At 40.5% G+C, this 19,289-nt stretch overlaps 1 protein-coding gene across 2 annotated transcripts in view; it reads left to right on the top strand.

Annotated features, from left to right (window-relative positions):
- TXNRD3 (thioredoxin reductase 3) overlaps positions 1-19,289 on the top strand; it is a 63,834-nt gene that overhangs the window by 2,612 nt on the left and 41,933 nt on the right. Inside the window, exons 2-8 of one of the 2 annotated variants that reach the window (XM_037803423.1) lie at positions 9,941-10,001; positions 10,995-11,104; positions 12,569-12,673; positions 12,944-13,016; positions 14,738-14,857; positions 16,675-16,817; positions 18,363-18,478. In XM_037803423.1, coding sequence (XP_037659351.1) covers positions 9,941-10,001; positions 10,995-11,104; positions 12,569-12,673; positions 12,944-13,016; positions 14,738-14,857; positions 16,675-16,817; positions 18,363-18,478 — 728 coding nt within the window. The remainder of the gene's footprint in view (positions 1-9,940; positions 10,002-10,994; positions 11,105-12,568; positions 12,674-12,943; positions 13,017-14,737; positions 14,858-16,674; positions 16,818-18,362; positions 18,479-19,289) is intronic. The other variant, XM_037803428.1, reaches the window with a different exon arrangement.

The raw sequence follows: 19,289 nt of genomic DNA on the forward strand, positions 1-19,289 counted from the left end.
TATATGCCCCTCTATTATTAACTTCTAGTTATAGGGTCATACATTTGTTCCAGTTCATGAGAGAGATTTCTAATATTTGTACAGTTAATCACAGATATTGTCTACCACAACATTCACTGTTTTATACATCCCCATCTTTTAACCTCCAACTTTCCTTCTGGTGACATATGTGACTGAGTTTCCCCTTTCCACCACCTTCACACATCATTTAGCACTGTTAATTATTCTCACAATGTGCTACCGTCATCTCTGTCCATTTCCAAATGTTTACTTTCACCCTGGTTGAACATTCTGCTCATAATAAGCAACTGCTCCCCATTCTTTAGCCTTGTTCTATATCCTGATGACTTATATTTCATGTCTATGAGTTTACATATTATAATTAGTTCATATCAGTGAGACCATACAATACTTGTCCTAGTGTGTCTGTCTTATTTCACTCTCTATAGAGCCCTCAAGGTTTCTTCATCAACCCATTTTTAAAAGATGGTTTTGTTCACACAACATGCATTCCATCCTAAGTAAACAATCGATGGTTCCCTGTATAGTCATGTATTTATGTATTCACCACCATCACCACTATCTGTAGAAGGACATCTCCATTTCTTCCACAAAGGAGGAGGAAGAGTCAAAGAAGGTAGAGACACAGGAGAAAAAGAAAAGAAGAAAGAAAGGAGAAAAAGAAAGAAACAAACAAACATGACAGCTAGGAAGCAAAAAAGGAAAGATAGCATTAACCTAAAAGTAGAATAAAGAGTCAGACAACATCACTGAAGCCAAGAGTCCCATACCCTTCCCCTGTGTCCCCCCCCCGTATGCATTTAGCTTTGGTATATTGCCTATGTTATAGTAAAGGAAGCATAAAACAATGTTTCTGTTACCTGTAGTCTCTAGTTTGCATTGATGGTATTTTTTCCAATTGCACCCCATTTTTAACACCTTGCAATGTTGACATTCATTTGTTCTACCTCATGTAAAAACATATTTGTACCTTGTATCACAATCGTTGAGCACCCTAGGTTTCACTGAGTTATGCAGTCCCAGTCTCTATCTTTCTTCTTTTCTTCTGGTGTCCCACATGCTCCTAACCTTCATCTGTCAATCATACTCACAGTCATCTTTGTTCAGTGTACTAACATTGCTGTGCTACTATCTCCCAAAATTGTGTTCCAAACCTCTTACTCCTGTCTTTTCCTTTCTGTCTGTTAGTGCTACCTTTAATGTTTCCTGTAGAGCAGGTATCTTGTTCACAAACTCTGTCATTGTCTGTTTGTTAGAGAATATTTTAAGGTCTCCCTCATATTTGAAGGACAGTTTTGCTGGATATAGGATTCTTGGTTGGTGGTTTTTCTCTTTCAGTATCTTAAATATATCACCCCACTTCCTTCTTGCCCCCATGGTTTCTGTTGAGAAATCTGCACATAGTCTTATCCAGCTTACTTTGTATGAAATGGATTGCTTTTCTCTTGCTGCTTTCAGGATTCTCTTTTCATCTTTGACATTTTATAATCTGATTATGAAGTGTCTTGGTGTGGGCCTATTCAGATCTATTCTGTTTGGGGTATGCTGCACTTCTTGGATCTGTAATTTTATGTCTTTCATAAGAGATGGGAAATTTTCATTGATTATTTCCTCTATTATCGCTTCTGCCCCTTTTCCCTTCTCCTGGGACACCCATGACACACATTCCTGCATTTTGTTTTGCCCTTAAGTTCCCGGAGACATTGCTCATATTTTTCCATTCTTTTCTTTATCTGTTCTTTTGTATGTGGGCTTTCAGATGCCTTGTTCTCCAGTTCCTGAGTGTTTTCCTCTGCTTCTTGAGATCTGCTGTTGTAGTCTCCATTGTGGCCTTCATCTTGTGTGTTGTGCCTTTCATTTCCTTAGATTCTGTCAGTTGTTTTTTTGAACGTTTGATTTTTACCTTAGGTACGCCTAGTATTTTTATTATACGCTTCATCTCTTTTGCCATATCTTCCCTAAACTTTCTGAATTGATCCAGCACTAGTTGTTTAAATTCCTGTATCTCAGTTGAAGTGTAAGTTTGTCCTTTGACTGGGCCATAACTTCACCCCTCATAGTGTAGGTTGTAGTTTTCTGTTGTCCAGGCATCTGGCCTCCTTGGTTACCCCAGTCAGGTTTTCCCAGACCAGAACAGGCTCAGGTCTTGGAAGGAGGCAATAGTTTTAGGTCTCCCTGAGGGTGTCTAGAAGATTGATGCTCTTTTTGAGGCCTCAAGCCACTGTGATTTTCTGCTTAGCAGGTGCCGCCTGTCAGCCTGTAGCTCCAGACTGGTGTAAGGAGGTGTGGCCCGTAGCTGTTTTCCCCCAGGCTCTGGGGTCTGGTTCTGAATGGAAGGCAGGTAGTAGAGCTTGGCACTGCCGCTTTCCTCTTAGGGAAGATATACCCCCTGGGGAGAGTACATTAGCATTTGAATAGACTCTGACTCTGCTATCTCCACCCTTATCTGGGTCAGAATGTTGGGAATTGAAAATGTCTGAGGCTTTCTCCACTGAGCTGAAAAAGGGACAGAAAGACCCTTCAGGGTCAGTCTGAGGCTTCCTTCAGTTTCACCCATAGGCCAGAGACAGCACCTGGTCCTCTGGGCTCCTCCTCCGTCCCAGAGAGGTCCTCCAGCTCTCCGAGTTCAGTCAGAAGCCTCTGTCTGCTTGTTGGGGATTTGGAGCTTATATTGAACGTGTGCTAATTAAAACCCCAGTTGGAGCTCAGCTGAGCTGTATTTGCTTGCTCTGAGAGTGCTGTTCTCTAGCACAGCAAGGCTTTGCAGTCAGGCTGTGGGGGAAGGGGGCTCTCAGCTTGGGTCTACAGCTTTTACTTCCAGATTTTGTGCTGCGATCTCAGGCATTCCTCCCAATTCAGGTTGGTGTGTGATGAGTGAGCAGTCACGTTTGTTCCCCTGCAGTTATTCCAGATTATTTTCTAGTTGTTCCTGGCTGTTTATTAGTTGTTCCAGGGGGACTAACTAATTTCCACTCCTCTCTATGCTGCCATCTTCTTTCTATCCATCTCAGACTTTTGAGGAGTGTGACAAGAGCTGGCGTGTCTGGAAATCTGGTGGTGATGGGAATGAATAGACTGAGTGGAAGCAACTAGACTAGTCTGGGAATTACCATTAAAGTACAGATGCAAGATAATGCTACCCAGTAAAGAATGAAGAAGATGCCCTGATATATTTTTTTTAAATCCCCTCCCCTCATTAATTTCAAGCCCTCCTTCCCCAATCCTGAATGCATGCATTTGTGGATTACAAATTTATACTTCCATTGGTTAACTTTCATCATGTTGATTTTCACCTCTTTTTTTTTTTCTCTCAATACAAACAAGTTAAATATATTGTGGGTCAGATGGTGATAAAAGTGGACAAAAATCGAGAAGAGGAAGGGGCTGAGGGTGACATGGTGGATGGGGGAATGCAACGTAATTGTGCTGCTATCCAAGGTGATACTTCACTTTTCCATCCATGTGCCACTACACATTTAATAATAAATGTATATTGATAATGGTATTTTAGGGAGTCTATCTGTGAGTTTCATCACTGGGAAAATGAGTTTGTGTGCAAGCCTTCATTGTACAGTTAATGCCTTCGAATACCTTTATTCGAGTAAGCGAGCTGGCAGCAGTAACCATCCACAGCAAGGTTTCTCAGAGACTTTTACTTAGCTGTTGCTGCTGAAATATTCAGTGTTTTCCAAGACTCAGGCATCCTTTCTCTCCCCTGGAGATGTATCGATTACAATGAAAAGGGAAAATGAAAAAGGCAGTTGACCTATAGCACATATTTGTCTGTGTCAAATAGAAATTAAATGGGAAGCTCCTGTTGGAATAAAGTTGTATACATAAATATATACCCTTAAAATACAGGCCATCGCTCCTTATCCACAATTCTAAAATTCACAAAAACTCAGCAAATTGAGTTTTTTTTTCCTCATATTTGATGGAAACTCAACTGAGGACAAAACTAGATCTGAACTGATAAGGGAGGGCTGTGTATAGTCTTTGTTCAACTTCATATTCATACGTCATAGAAATCTGAATGCATTTGATTACAGGGTGCTGCTCCAGAATCTGTGGTGTGTGTTATTTAATATATGACAAGTGCATATATGAACTGTATTACCCTTCTAAAATTAAAAGAAATCTGAATTCCAAAACCATCTGGCCCAAGGGGTTTGGCCAAATGGATTGTGGATTTGTAATTTAAATCATAAGCTAGAAAGGGAAACCCTAAAGAGTAGCTTGTGTTTGAGCAAGAGGAGGGAAAGGAAGCTGGAGACATAGGCTGGACCAGATCCTGAAGGCTGTGTTACACAATGCTCAAGGTGGGGCTTTATTGTTATTATTTTTAAATAATAGCTTTATTGAGATGTAATTCACATATCACACAATTTACCAGTTTAAAGCGTACAAGCCAGTGGCTTTCAGTATATTCCTGGGATTATGTCACCATCACCACCATTAATTTTAGAACATTTTTACCACCCTCAAAAGAAACCCCATACTCATTCCATTAGTAGTTTCCTTTTTCCACCTTCCCACCCCATCCACTGTTCTACTTTGTGTCTCTTTAGTTTTCCCAATTCTGGATATCTCATATAAGTAGCATTGGACAACAGATGGCCTTTGATGACTGGCTTCTTTCACTTAGCATAATGTTTTCAAGGCATATCCGTGCTGTAGCACTCACTCATCAGTACTTCACCTTTATTATTGCCAAATAGTATACTCTGGTATGGCCAGACCACATTTCGTTTATCTGCTGATCAGGTGATTGACATTTGACTTGTTTCTACCCTTTGGCTGTTACGAATAATGGTGCGCTGAGCATTCATTCATGTACAAGTTCTTCTCTGGACATATGTTTTCAGTGCTAGCAGAATTCTTGGGTCATATGTAACTCTGTGTTTGACCTTGTGAGGAACTTCCAGGCTGTTTTCTGCCTTAGCTGCACCGTTTTACAATCTCACTAGTAGGTTTTCCATTTCCCTTCATCTTTGCCAACACTTATTTTCTGTTTTATTTTTTATTATTATGAATAATAATTTTTGGCTGGCAGTTTTTCTCTTTCAGTACCTTAAATATATCATACCACTGCCTTTTGCATATAATGGTTTGTAATTTTTTGCTTATGTCTAGACATTTGATTATCTTGCTGATTTAATTCTAAAGGTTCTTTTCTCTCTCCTGTTTAGTATGTTATTGTTGATTGGCTTTGTGTTAAGGCCACTTGTTCCAACTTAATCTTTAGAATAGCCTGTGTTTAACTGTTGCGATTTCTCAGCTCTTCTTCATCTGATTCTTACCCTGGATATGCGGTGCAGTTTTTAGGATTGCACTTTTTGTGTAATTGTTTCACTAACAAGAGAAAGCTTCTTTCCCTTGTTCCTTCTCTGGGAATCTTGATGTGTTCCATGTGTTTTTGTGCAGAATTTTCTCCCCACCTCCTATGATCTGTTTAAATTCCCTCCCTCACTCAGTGCCTCATTTTTCTTTCACTTTTCACTGCTGGGTCATATCTTATCTGTGGGTTTCACCCCCCCCCCCCTTTATTTTTTATTTTTTTTTTGTATGAGGCTTTTCTGCCTCTGGTTTGTTTCCTGTTAGGGCATTGCACCCCAGGGCCAGATGGGGTCAATCTGAAAGGTGGGTCACTTCAGAAAAGTACATTCTGCTTCCAGGTGGTCCTGCAGACTTCAACTGGATTGAATGAGGGCACAACAGTTCTTACCAGCCTTTCCATGGGATATCTACCCCCCACCCCCCGGGGGTCCCTTTTGTATGCAGGACTGCTCAGTGGCTTGTGTCTCCAGGAACTTAGGTCCGTGTGCGTGGACATGCGTGGAGTTCTCTTTTTCTGCTGTGAATTGGTCTACAGTGCTGTCCGTGGTTGGAGCGAGCTGGGCTGTGCTGCCTTTGTGCAAATCCCAAGCTGCATGGGACCCAATGAGGGGGAGGGGAACCAACCAGTGGTCCCGGACTGAATTTTCCTACCTGAGATTTTTCTGTTTCTTCGATTCAGTGTTCATTGAGTCCTTCTGAAGTCTGTACTGTCCTCCAGAATTCTAAGAAAGTGGGATTATACTTATTACCTAAATCTCTTTATTATCTAAATCTCTGGGGAGGCTTTGTCGGGGGCGGGGGGGGGTTGTCTTAGGTTGCCATGTTGATGATGTCACCTTTTTTCCTTCCATTTTTTAAGCATGGTTTTCTTTAGTTCTTTGAACATATTTATAATGACTACTTTGTTAAATCTGCCATCTGGCCCCTCTCACAGGCAGTTTCTGTGCCTGTTTTATTTTTTCCCCTGTGTATGGACCACATTTTCCTCTTACTTTGCCTGTCTTTCAATTTTTGTGGAAAACTGGACATTTTAGGTAATATATTGTAGCACCTCTGGACACTGAACCTTTCCTCCCCTGGGTTTTGTTTGTTTTTGTTTGCTTATTTATTTCCCTAGTGACTTGGATGGATTATTTTAGGGAAATTTATTTCTGCCCTAAGGTGAACCTCTGGTGCCTCTCCTCAGGGAGAGCTGCCTTGAGCAGGGGCACAGCCACCCTGGGGTGACAAGCTTTTTAGCAGGGCCCTCTTCAAATGTCCCTTTCCTTGACTTCTGCTAAGCTGCCTTCCTCTGATGGTATCTAAGCTGCTACACTCTACTCTTTGCAGGGTGATTGCTCAATTGTTTTCTCCAATGCCCTGGCACATAAATTGTCCCACAGTCTGATCTAATTAAATTTGGGTCTCTTGTAAGGAACATTTTTGAGGCAACTCTTTGAGGTTTGTTCTTATTTCTAGCATCCTACCCTGGTTTGCTTTGGTAACCTTGCTAGTTCACCCTTTAGCTTGTTGCTCTGACAGAGTGACCTGTCTCCTCTTAATTGCTCACCACCACAGTCTTCATTTGTTCAAGAGTGTCCTTATAAGTCCCTCCATACTCTGTTTCAAATAAAGTCAGGTCCTCTGGGGAGATCTTCGGACTCTTGTCCCTGTGCAAAACCTCTGAGCCTCTTTTCTGGCACTGGCACCACTGTGTTATGAGCAGAGTGCAGGGTGGAGATGGTTGCCTCTGGTCTCCTTGGTTTGTCTCTCCTTGCATGGGGCCTCTCCCTACGAGCAAGCTGGGGCAAGGGAATCAGGGCTCCAATATTTTTGGCCTCCTGCACCTAGGGTAGCCTTTGATCTCTGTGTGGGGTTTGGTGTGGGAAGGGAGCCCCAATCTCTCAGCCATGCTTGAGAGGAATTTTACCTCTGTGATGTGGAGCTGTGAGGAGACTGAGAAAAGCTGGGGCCTGCCCTCCTGGTTAGATATTGTGTCCATTGACAGGGAGCTGGGAGAACAAGGAGCCCTGTTACCTTGGGCGCATCCACTTCATCCTCTTGGGAGAGAGGTGCTGGGCATGGCTCAGTGCCACAGACTTGCTTTTATACTGAGATTTAGTAGATTTTCTCAAGTAAGTGTTTCTTCATTTGCTGTATGCCCTTCAATTTCCAGACACTTTATGTACTTCTGTTTTTCAAAAATAATTTTCACCAGTTATGGATATTTCACTGGGGAGTGGGTCCACAGAGCCCCTCACACCTCCATTGTGGAAGTGGAACCTCTGGGCTTTATCTTGACAGCCAAGGGCATTGAAACGTTTTAAGTAATGTGGTAAAAAGTGGGTTTTAGAAGACCATTTTGGGAAGGCTTATTGTAATGGTACCTAGATTGTAAGCTCTTACAGCAGTCACATCTATTCCTTAGTTGTGTCAGTTATCTCTAAATTCTGAGATGCTGAGCTCTTTGTATGTGACCTGGTTGGTCTCTGGAACTTTGGGTATCTGTGTGATACCTGAAACTCAGAGCTAGAGCTCGGCAGCTATGAATGTTGGTATTAACTCATACAGCAACTGTTCAGGAAGCTGAAAAATGGTTCAGACTTCAATTAGAGATAAGAATGAAGCGAATCTAGTAAGGACCAAGGCAACTCAGGCCAAAGAGAAAAGAATGATATTGACTATGTTTTAAAATTTCAACTTTTGTGTGAGACCAAGGGAAGAGATGTTTATTTGGTGCAGGATCTATATTTTCTGCAGCACACTAAGTAATTGGACTTGCATGGTCAGTTTATTCAAACACCGTAATTACTTGGAGCTTTGAATAGGAAGTGAGAGCTAGTAGGTTTGTACCGGTTAGTGTGAAATCCTGATACAACCCAAAGCAGTTTGGGCAGAGAATAAAAACGTATTTGCAAGGCCCCCCTGAGGTAATGAGGAAAAAATGTGGAAATGTTGGACTTCCCCACCTGGGTTTTTACTGATATTCTCACAAACATTGAGGACTAACAATTTAGTAGGCCGAGCCCTCGATCTTGGGGCTTGCCCTTATGAAGCTTGTTACTGCAAAGGAGAGGCTAAGCCTACTTATAATTGTGCCTAAGAGTCTCCCCAGAGAACCTTCTTGTTGCTCAGATGTGGCCCTCTCTCTTTCTCTAAGCCCACTCTGCAGGTGAGCTCACTGCCCTCCCCCCTACATGGGACATGACTCCCAGGGATGTAAATCTCTCTGGCAATGTGGAACATGACTCCTGGGGATGAGCCTGGACCTGGCATCATGGGATTGAGAAAATCTTTTTGCCCAAAAGGGGGAAACAAAGTTTCAGTGGCTGAGAGATTTCAAATGGTGTCAAGAGGTCACTCTGGAGGGCATTCTTATGCGCTATATAGATATCCCTTTTTAGTTTTTAGTGTATTGGAATAGCTGTAAGGAAATACTTGAAACTGTTGAACTGCAATCCAGTAGCCTTGATTCTTGAAGACAATTGAATAACTATGTAGTTTACATGGTGTGGCTCACACTCCCTTTATCCAGTGTATGCATAGATGAATAGAAAAATGGGGACAAAAACTAAATGAAAAATAGGGTAGGATGTGGTGGGGGAATAGAATGTTTTGGGTGTTCTTTTTTATTTTTATTTTTATTATTTTTATTCTTCTTGGAGTAAGGAAAATGTTCAAAAATTGGGGTGATGAATGCACAACTATATGATGGTACTGTGAACAGTTTATTGTACACTGTGGATGATTGAATGGTATGTGAATATATCTCAATAAAACTGAATTTTTTTTAAAAAAGACCATTTTGGCTCTAATTTGGAGAACCAGAGGGAACAAAGCTGGATGCAGAGAGAACTCGTAGGATGTTTCTGAGAAATTTTGGTAGTAGATGTTGGTGGAGCGAATCAAGATAGCAGCTATGGGGAACTAGAAAAATGAACCAGAATCAAATAGAGAATCATTAAGACTTAGTAATTATCTGGATGGATGGTAGTGGTGATGGTGGGGTGTCAGTATGAGTGTCACTGAAGTGGCTCCTCCTGGACATTGCATCTCAGAGTTGTGAAAATGCACATTCTGATTCAGGGCCTGGTTCTGGATGTTGCCCGTGATGCTGTTTGTTGGCCCAGTCTTTGAGTAGCGACTGGTGGATGGTGGTAGAGTGAAATTGGATAGTGTCTTGATCATGTTGTATCTCCAGCACTTAGAGCAGCAGATGGCAAACGGTTGGTGTTGGATGGATGAATATTTGCCGAGTGCTTTAATGACTTGAAAAGAAACAGAAAGAGGAATAGGTATATAGAAGAGGATGAACTGCTTTTTGGGCTTGTGGTGTGTCAAGTGCTTGTGAGACATCCAGAATTAATTAATATTAATATTGCCTTCAGTAAAAAAAACAGATTTAGGTACAAGTTGTAGATTTGGGAGTGATAAGGATGCATATGGCTGGAATTATTCTGGAAAGCTGTGTAGGGGAAGGGGAAAAAAACCCTGTGGGGACCAGAATTCACATTCCTGAAGAAAATTTGTCCTGGACATCCCATATTTCATAACTCTTTTGCATCTTTTGTTTGAGTGAAACTTAAGTACATTTTTGTTACAGGTTAAAGAGTTCTTCTCTTCTTTGGGAATTGAATATAATATTTTGGAACTTGATCAGATTGGTAAGTAGAGTGCTTAATACTGTTGATTTGTAGTAAATGTCGACAAGATTTACTTCTTTCTTAAATTTACTTTTGTCCCTTTGGGTTTGACGAGCTGTTTTAGTTTACATTCAACCATGCAGAAAATGAACCCATATGTGACCGATTATGTGCTCTAATTTTTTAAATTATATTTTTCATATTTGAGGGTAAGGAGATGGGGGAAGATACATAAGCAGCTAACCTTGAAATACTTTAAGCATTTCAGATGTATCTGTCAACTTTCTGGTAAAATAGACCTTGCTGTAATAAATGAATAGAATCTGCTCCTGTTTCCAGTTTGTATTACCCATGAGAGGAAACATTAATTTTTTAGCTTTATGTCCTTGAATTATTTTTGTTCATCCATCCATCCATCCATCCATCATCCATCTGATATTAATCAAGCACCTAACATATGCAGGTGTTTTACAGGGTGGGGGAAACAGTGGTGAGCAGAGCAGACTTGGTCTCTGCCTTCATGGGAGTTGACCAACTCGTTTTAGCCAAGTCATCTGAGTAAGTGAATTGTTCTTCAATCCTTGAAATATTTCCAAAGGGTGTACCAAACAAGGTAGTCTTAAGTAGTCATGGCCCAATTTGGAGTATGATCATAAAGATTTTTCAAATGGAAGCATCTTCTGAATTATCATCTCAGCAGATTTTATCTTGGTATTTGCTTGGTCAAAGCACTTCTGATGTTTTAGAATAGTTCTTGAATTATATGTCAAAATCTGACTTAGAAGGATATTTGAAAAGGATTCAGTAGATTGGTATTTATTCTTTAACTAAGGCTTCCTTTGTAAGCATAGTTGTTTTCCCCAACCTGGCTCATCATTTCATGAAATTGTATAATATGCCAGCTTTTTGATGGATGAGAACATGTGAGCATTTGGGTGTTGTAACATGGCAGTTCAATTCACAAAAGTTTGGAACCCTTTCAGTGTTTTTATATGTTTAATTTTTATTCTTTAGATGATGGGGCTAAGGTTCAGGAAGTGCTGTCAGAGATCACTAATCAGAAAACTGTGCCCAATATTTTTGTGAATAAAGTACATGTGGGTGGATGTGACAGAACTCTTCAGGTAACAGAATTAAATCTTCTCTAATGCTGTTCAGATTTTGGTTTTAAAAGTATTTAAAAGGGGAGAAAAGTGGTTTTAGAGATCTATTCGTGTGTCTCTTGGAAGTTGTAAAATGGAAAAGCATACGGGATGGTTATCAGATAATATTGATTACTTTTAGGGAAATTAGCTTTTCAACCAAACTGACCTTCAGAAGTTAAGGAGAAGGTTTTTGAGTGAGGTTGCCAGGAAAGCACTCTCCTGGATAAACAGGTGGGTGCTCCTGGAGACCTCCTTGGCCTCTTCCTCCTGATGGTGTGTCACATGGTAAGGGAAGCAAGGGCTCTTCTCTCTTTAAGTTTTAGTAAAACAAGTCAATGCCTATATCCTTGTCGAGGGTAATGAGAATTTTGTTAAGGCTGCCGGTACCGGGGAGCTTTGTGTAGTCCGTGGCCTTTAATTTTTTGACTCCTAGAATGCTAGAAATGAACGGAAGTACTTTTCAGTTAAATAGTGATAGGTAAAACTTGATGTTAAGTACGGTTCTTATTTTATAACCAGTACATACTTATATTAAACTTCTGCTCTGCTGTATCATTTTGTATATGTATGCAAATGTTAGTAATCAATGATTGATTAATACTTACGTTTGAGTTTTTAATTGAGGATTATATTTTTTGTTGGGAAAAAAGATCATCCACAGTGAATGTTAATCTATGATCAGCATCTTTATCTAGTGAAACCTTCCTTTATAAGTCCTGGATACTATAGCCCAATTCACATGTAGTTAGTACTTTAATTATAGGCCCTAAACATCTTTTGAAGTGCTGGTCTTGCCAATCCTGATCTAAAGACAAAGTCAGGGAATGAATCTGGAGATGCAGAGATATCAATTCTATTCCAAGACTGAAAGGGTTTCCTTGGATGCCCAGCTTAGGTGATAGATTTCCCTGTGGGCACCTAAAAATAAGGAGGCCAAAGGCATCCTCTTTGGAGTGGTGCCTTCTTGGGCACCCATTCTGCAGTGGGCCACCGAGCAACTGGTGAGCCCCATAGTTTTGTTGTATTTCCTTTGTGCTTGATGGGATGAGCTGGTTCCAGCATGGTGCCTCTAAAGCATCTGTAAAGAAAACTGCTGCTAAACCACATACTGAATCACTAACATTATCTAAGCCACCTCTGATCACAAAGAGGGTCAGATGACAAGAGGAGATCATACAGAGCCAGCCCCAAGACCAATGATTACAGAAAAAAGTGAAATGATTGTTGTCACATAGGAAGTCATATACTTTGGCATAAATTCTAGCTAATCGGACCCTGTTTGTATACCATCCAAATAAACTCACAATTCCAACTTATATGAATTATGAATTAATTGTTTATAAGATTTTCATAAAAGAAATCCCCACTGATTGAACATAGGGTGAAAATAAGCAATTTGAAAGCAAGGAATGATGCAATCTTCCTCTTTCATTTAAAACATAGGCACACCAGAGTGGTTTATTACAGAAGCTCCTCCAGGAAGACGCAGCATATGATTTTGATCTCATTGTCATTGGTGGTGGTTCTGGTGGCCTTTCATGTGCTAAGGTACAAAAACAAAAATGAAACATGCAAACGATTTTTCCGGTGATTGCCCTACGCATTTCTTCTGCCACTTAAAAAAAATAAAAGTGCTACGCTAATTATAATGTTACAATCTAAGCTTGAATTGTAAATAGTTATTTTAATAAAGGGAAGAGATTGCCTTATAACACAGATGCAGTCTACTTTCATTTAGGGGAGAAAAAATTTGGGGAGTGTCAGGAACTGTCATAGATCTTTATATGTAGCTGTTTTTGTTTTCTTTTTTTTTTGTAGGAAGCTGCCATTTTGGGAAAGAAAGTTTTGGTGCTAGACTTCGTAGTCCCTTCCCCTCAGGGCACGTCCTGGGGTAAGCTTAAAAAAAAACCCCCAAAAACCCCCCAAAAAACCTTTTCTTTGTTGTGATTGTTCTCTGCTCTTCACATACATTATTTTGCTTTATGCACATTACCTAATTTAATCTTCACAACATCTCGAGAGGTCTAACTAGCTGTGTTTAATAGATGGGGAATCAGAGTCTGGTCTAAGCTTGCCTACTTAAGTGGTGGAATTGTAAAGATAATAGTAAAAAAGAGGGAAATCCAAGAAAAAATTGGAAGGGAAACAATTTCCATGATCCCTGTATTCCTACACTTCTGCCATAATCATTTTTTTGGGGTACCTATGCTAATCCTTTCATATAATCACAATCCCAGTGTTTATACTTTGTCATGTTCGCCTACGTTTGTCATAAACATCTTTCTGTGATTCTGCCTTGGATTTCGTAATTGGTTTTAATGATTGCACGAGAGTCTTGTAGCTTGCGTATGTCAGTCACACAGTTTAACAAAGAGTACAGTGTGTCTCAGCCCTGTGTGGTCTCTGCTGGGATGATTAGATGGCTTTCTCTCCGTGTTCTTTTTTAGCATAAAATAGAACACTTCGATTCTGTGCTTCAGTCCATTCTCTACCCATCTCTCCCCTTTCCTGTGCCCCAGGAGGCTGGGACATTTGGGAGCCTGGTCCTCCAGCTCCTGGCTGGGCTTCGCCAGTGTGAGGCACTGGAAGGAGAACAGAGGGAGGGAAGAGAGCGGAGTCGGGGCCTTTATTCCCCTGCCTCCCTCCCTGCTCGGACTCTACGGGTTGGCCGCATCCTTGTGGGGAAGGTCAGGACCCCTGCAGGCGGCCTCCCTTCTGGGTTGTGGGGCTCACTCAGCTGTTTAAACCCTATCTTTCTGCTGTCAGTGGGTCAGGGTAAGTCTTATAGTTCTTCCTACCCCTTGTAATTCTTCCTAAGTCTTGGCCATACCTTTGTAAATAATCCCTCTATAAACTCTCCTCCATGACCCAACTTGAGTGTGTCACCTGTTTCCTGCTGGAACCCTGACTGATTAAGTGTAAAAATTATTTTTTAAAATTCAAATCTACTCAAAAAATTTTAGCCTAGACTTTCACATAATGAAGATAATCTACTTGGATTTTTCTCGTACTGTTCTCCTAGTATGTGTTCACTTTTAATTTTTTTCCATCCTCCTTCCTCCTTCCCTCTCCCTCTTCTCCGTCTGCTCCTGTCCAGAAATTTCTACTTTTCTAGCACACTGGAAGAGACTTCTGTCAAGGAGGGAACCTTTTGACTCAGGCCCTGCAGAGGCGTCCTCATGCATGACATGTGCTGTATTGTTCAAGATTCAAAGTAGTTGCTACCCTGTAACTTCAGGGCAATCAGCCTCTTGGCCCACAGAAGGAGGCCCGCAGAGTAAAAGGCTTGAAGCCAAGATTCTGACCCTTGGTGTAGCAGATATCTAATTAATCTAATAAAGGTCTCATCCCTTTTTGAGTCAGATTGAAATGAAAGTCTTGGATTCTGTCCCCGAAAAACTGTTCTAATGCACATCCGTACAGCACCATTCCATCCTCGGGGCTCTGCCATGGACCCTCAGGTACAGACTTGGATTATTGTGGGGTGTGGTGTTGGCCTCACCACGATCCGTGTTTGTTGTTTCCACATGTTTTAATAACACCCATCATGCAGGTGTGTCAAACCACACACACATCCAGAGGAGACATTAAATCTATAATTTTCTTTCTCAGGTCTTGGTGGTACTTGTGTAAACGTAGGCTGTATTCCTAAGAAACTGATGCATCAGGCCGCCCTTTTGGGACAGGCATTACGTGACTCAAGGAAATTTGGCTGGGATTATAGTCAACAAGGTGAGTAATGATATATAAAATATATAATATATATAAATATGTATATGTGTATCTATATATGTGTGTGTGTGTGTGTGTGTGTGTGTAAATAAAAATACTGATTGGGAGACCAGAAGAAAGTGCTCACACTTTTCAGTTGAGTTTGACATTCATTCAGTAAATATTCAATGAGGCTTGCCATATGCCAGCCAGGCACGGAGAACCCAAAGACGAGCTGTTTAAACGTGGCCCTGCCCTTGTGGGCTTTCCTGCCTAGGGAGGAAGTTGGTTCAGCTGTAGCAATCCCAGAGCTTAGCAGAATGTGAAGGATAGCAAGCATTACTTTTAGAATGTTTTCAAGTATAAAGAAAATAGAATAGTGAATATTACTTGAATTTTATCCATTCAATGTGATAACATTTCCTATTTTATCAGGGGTTACATATGTCTTTGGTTAATGAAACGTGGAAAAACAATTTCATCCAATAAAAATTTAGGCTCTGAGGATACAGATATGAAGAAAATCTAGCTCCTGCCCTTCAGTAGCACATAAGTTGTGAGAAGAGATAGAAAAGAAAATCCATTCATTGTGAAATGCTTTAGAATGAATGGTGCTGTTTTGGCCATTGACTTGAGGGTCACTTCACACAGCCTTTAGGGTCTGGGGGGTGGGCTGTGCATGATAAGTCAAGCTTTGAGGAGGGGCTTGAGCTGAGACTTGAAAGTTACAGAGTGCTAGCGCAGAAGTAAGGCATTTAAGACAGCTGTGGTGGAGAGGGGTACCACTGCCGGGACAGTTCCTGGAGTAGTCCTAGAATTCCTGGGTTCATGGGGGTGGGGTTGGGGTAGGTAATGTAGGAGAATGACCGTTCTGGACTGCAACATCTTTGATTTTCTTCTACTCTGGTACAGGGATGGCATGAAGCCCAGGCCACCCTAGTTCCCATTGCCCAAGCCTCTCTCTGCACTGGGACACCCTTCTTTGTTCTCTCCCTTTCCTGCACTATAACAGCCCACATCCCTGGATGAGGGGTGGGGGCCTTTCTTGATAGTGGTAGGTGGGGTGGGCCTCAGAGATCACCTTTGCCCTCAGTTACTGGGCCCATCCTTGGGAATTTCATCCATTTCGGTCGGGAACCCTAGATCACCCCCTTCTGGGCTAGCCTCTGAGTCTTATAAACACATGATCACACAGAGACAAGTGTCTCCTTCGCTCAGGTGAACAAAGCCTACCTGGAACATGTGGGGCGATGAGGAATCCCAGTTCAAGCAAATCTTCCCCCATTTTATAAAGGAAATGGTTGAACATTCTAATCTATAATGTTGGCAATGGGGAGCCCTACTCACCCATGTCATAAACAAACTAAAGCCATTCATGCTCATAAAACTGCTGGCAGGTGCACCAATTCGGACCTGTCTGATGCGACAGGGTCACAGTGCTCACCACTTGAGGCCTTTCTCCATTTGAACATTCCCCACACGGCCAAGAGTCCAAGAGCGGGATGTGTTCCCAGAGGCGCTCCCCGGTAAAGATGGTCCCCTCTGTCAAGCTGGCCCCTCTGTGTGAGGACCAGTTGGCCCTTCCTCTCCTCTGTTCTGTGGCCTTTTCCCCAGTTTTCTCCTTTTCAGGACGCTGCCTTTCACACATGCTTTGTAATAGAAAACAGGAAGAAGTATAAACCCATTTCACTGGCATGAAAAAGATAATGTTGCTAATTATCTTCTGTCCACCTTTTGATTCCTTAAAGCAGTATATAGTGTGCTTTGTGTTGTGGTTATATATAATTTACCACTAAAAATGCAATTCACTGTGCAACTTTATCCTGGTTTATTTTCAGTCAAGCACAACTGGGAGACCATGACAGAAGCAATTCAAAACTACATAGGCTCTTTAAATTGGGGTTACAGGTTGTCTCTGAGGGAAAACTCTGTGACGTATGTCAACTCCTATGGAGAATTTGTCGAACCTCATAAAATAAAGGTACTGTGCTGAATTTTTTTCTTTTGTACGTTGCCTTTCCTTACCATTGCTTGTACTTGTCTTTTTATACTAAAACCATAATGCATGTGAAGAATATAGCTAGCACTTAAGTACATGGGCACGTGGGTGCATTTTTTCCATTATTTGCCTCTTCCAGATGTCTGGCTAAATTGAAGAAATTGCTTTTGAGATAACTTAATTTTAAAGTTAGTATTTGTCTTGATTTCCTTGCCATCTTAAAATAGAAAATGTTTAGACTAAACAGTTTGAAGTTTCAAAGACTAAAATGATGAACATTTTAGCAGTGGAATCCTGTTTAAAAATGAGCTGGAAACCCAGTGGATATGGTCAATAAAAGGAGTATCAGATTAGTGTATTTTATAAATTTACATTTGTAATGTTTAAGCATTATCAGGCCAATACATAAGGAAAATGAGTCCATTTTGATGAGCATAAAATTTTAAATTGGAGTTGTGGGAGACAATAGAGTATATCATCCTCAACATCCAGGTTATTTTTTTGTACTCTGCTTTGACAGCATAATGTGAGATGATCCCGACACAGTTTTAAAGGATTTTGTAGGCAGATTTGTTAACTGCAACTTAGAAAGGTATGACACGATCCATTCAATAAACTTCCCCCTTTAAAGCCATTAGGGGGCCAGTTTGAAGGGTATCATTCACATGACACAGAGTAGAAATACAAGTTAGTTAATTTTATTTCTCAAATTGAATAACTGTTTTCAAATTGAGCAATTTTATTTCTTAAAGGCGCCTGGCACATTTGGTCGAATAGGCCAGTCGTTTCCCAATCAAATCCACCTCTTCTGTATTCCTCCTACGGTGATTTGGAAATGGCAGTCCTTCCCTCTTCAGCCCCCATCCACTGCTTCCTGCTTGGGTGGGCTGCAGGAGTCTGTCCTCCTTCCATTCCATTGATTGGGTCACCATGATTGAAAACCTTCATTGGTATTTGAATTTTTTAAAATGATAGTACATTTATGAATTACTTGTGTAGTGAAAAATAAACAGGCAACAAGCAACCTTTGTTGGTTCCCCATAGCCTGAATTTTCAGGATGCCATGGAAGGTCTTTCCATTTGGCTCCCATCTGCTTCCCATCACTTCTGACACATGCCTTCTTTCTGGTTACTTCTGGCACCTTGCAGTTTGCCCAGACCCTGGCTACTTTCAGACCTTTGTGTTTTAATGTATGCTGTTCTCTCTTTCTGGTGTTCATTTCCTCTCCAAAATCCTTTCACTTTTCTCGTCTCCACTTGAAGTATTACCTTCTTTGAAGCCGTCTCTTGACTGGCTTGCCAGTCCCCTCCTTCTACCCCCAATATGGTCCTTTGATTAATATTTTGTAAAGACTTCTGTTCTCTCTGTTAATGGTTATCACATTGCTTTATTATTTTTTGCATGCATTTGCATGTTGTTGTTCCTGTTGAATTGGAAGCTCTGTAAGGGAAGGAAGTTTTTTTCCAGAGAATCTGGGGCTCCATAGTGTTTGTTGAATCAGCAAATCTTACTTTTCTCTTTCCAAGGCAACCAATAGAAAAGGACAGGAAACTTATTTTACTGCTGCAAAATTTGTCATAGCAACAGGTGAAAGGCCGCGATACTTAGGAATCCAAGGAGATAAAGAGTACTGTATTACTAGGTAAGATTAAATAGACCATTTTAACTGTGAATTGCATTATCTTTATGTATTTTTCAATTTATTTACTCCCTGTCTTCTTCCACAAAATATTTGAGCTCTTCTTCCACAAAATATTTGAGCTGATGACAAATAAAAGTATGTATAATAAAGTAATGAAGCGAAGAGAAAATAAGGTTAGGGAAAAAATAAGGTCAGTGGTAATTTATATACAAAAATATGCTGTGTTATTCCAATGTAATTGCTGGAATTTGGCTATAAGCCAAATTTACATTGTTAAATGTAGTGCAATGACTTTCAGATTTTTTTTTATCTCACATTACGAAATACATTTTCCATTGTACTATTGTTCAGGTAAACAGACACATAGATGGTTATATGTCAAAAAAGTCCAAAGCAGTATGCATATAATGTGGTCAAGTATTTTAAATTCTATTTTTTTTAAACTTTTCTTGTGATCCTTCAAGTTGATTTTGAAAAAAAACTGAGGTATACTTCCTCCTCCATGTGCTCTCCACTGTAGGCCCAATTACAAGCTTTCTTTTTAGTTTTTGTTTTAATTTGTGAACTTTTTATGTTTTATTATGTAAACTTTTAATTTTGAGACAATTGTAGATTCACATGCAGTTGTAAGAAATAATACAGAGACATCCTGTGCACTCTTTTTTTTCCTTTATTTATTTATTTATTTTTATTAGAGAAGGGGTGGATTTACAGAACAATCATGTATAAAACACAGGGTTCCCTTATGCTACCCTGTTATTCACACCTTGCATTAATGTTGTACAGTTGCTACAATTGATGAAAGTACATT

The sequence above is a fragment of the Choloepus didactylus genome, chromosome 1, assembly GCF_015220235.1.
Source record: "Choloepus didactylus isolate mChoDid1 chromosome 1, mChoDid1.pri, whole genome shotgun sequence".
In the NCBI taxonomy this organism is placed as follows: Eukaryota; Metazoa; Chordata; class Mammalia; order Pilosa; family Megalonychidae; genus Choloepus; species Choloepus didactylus.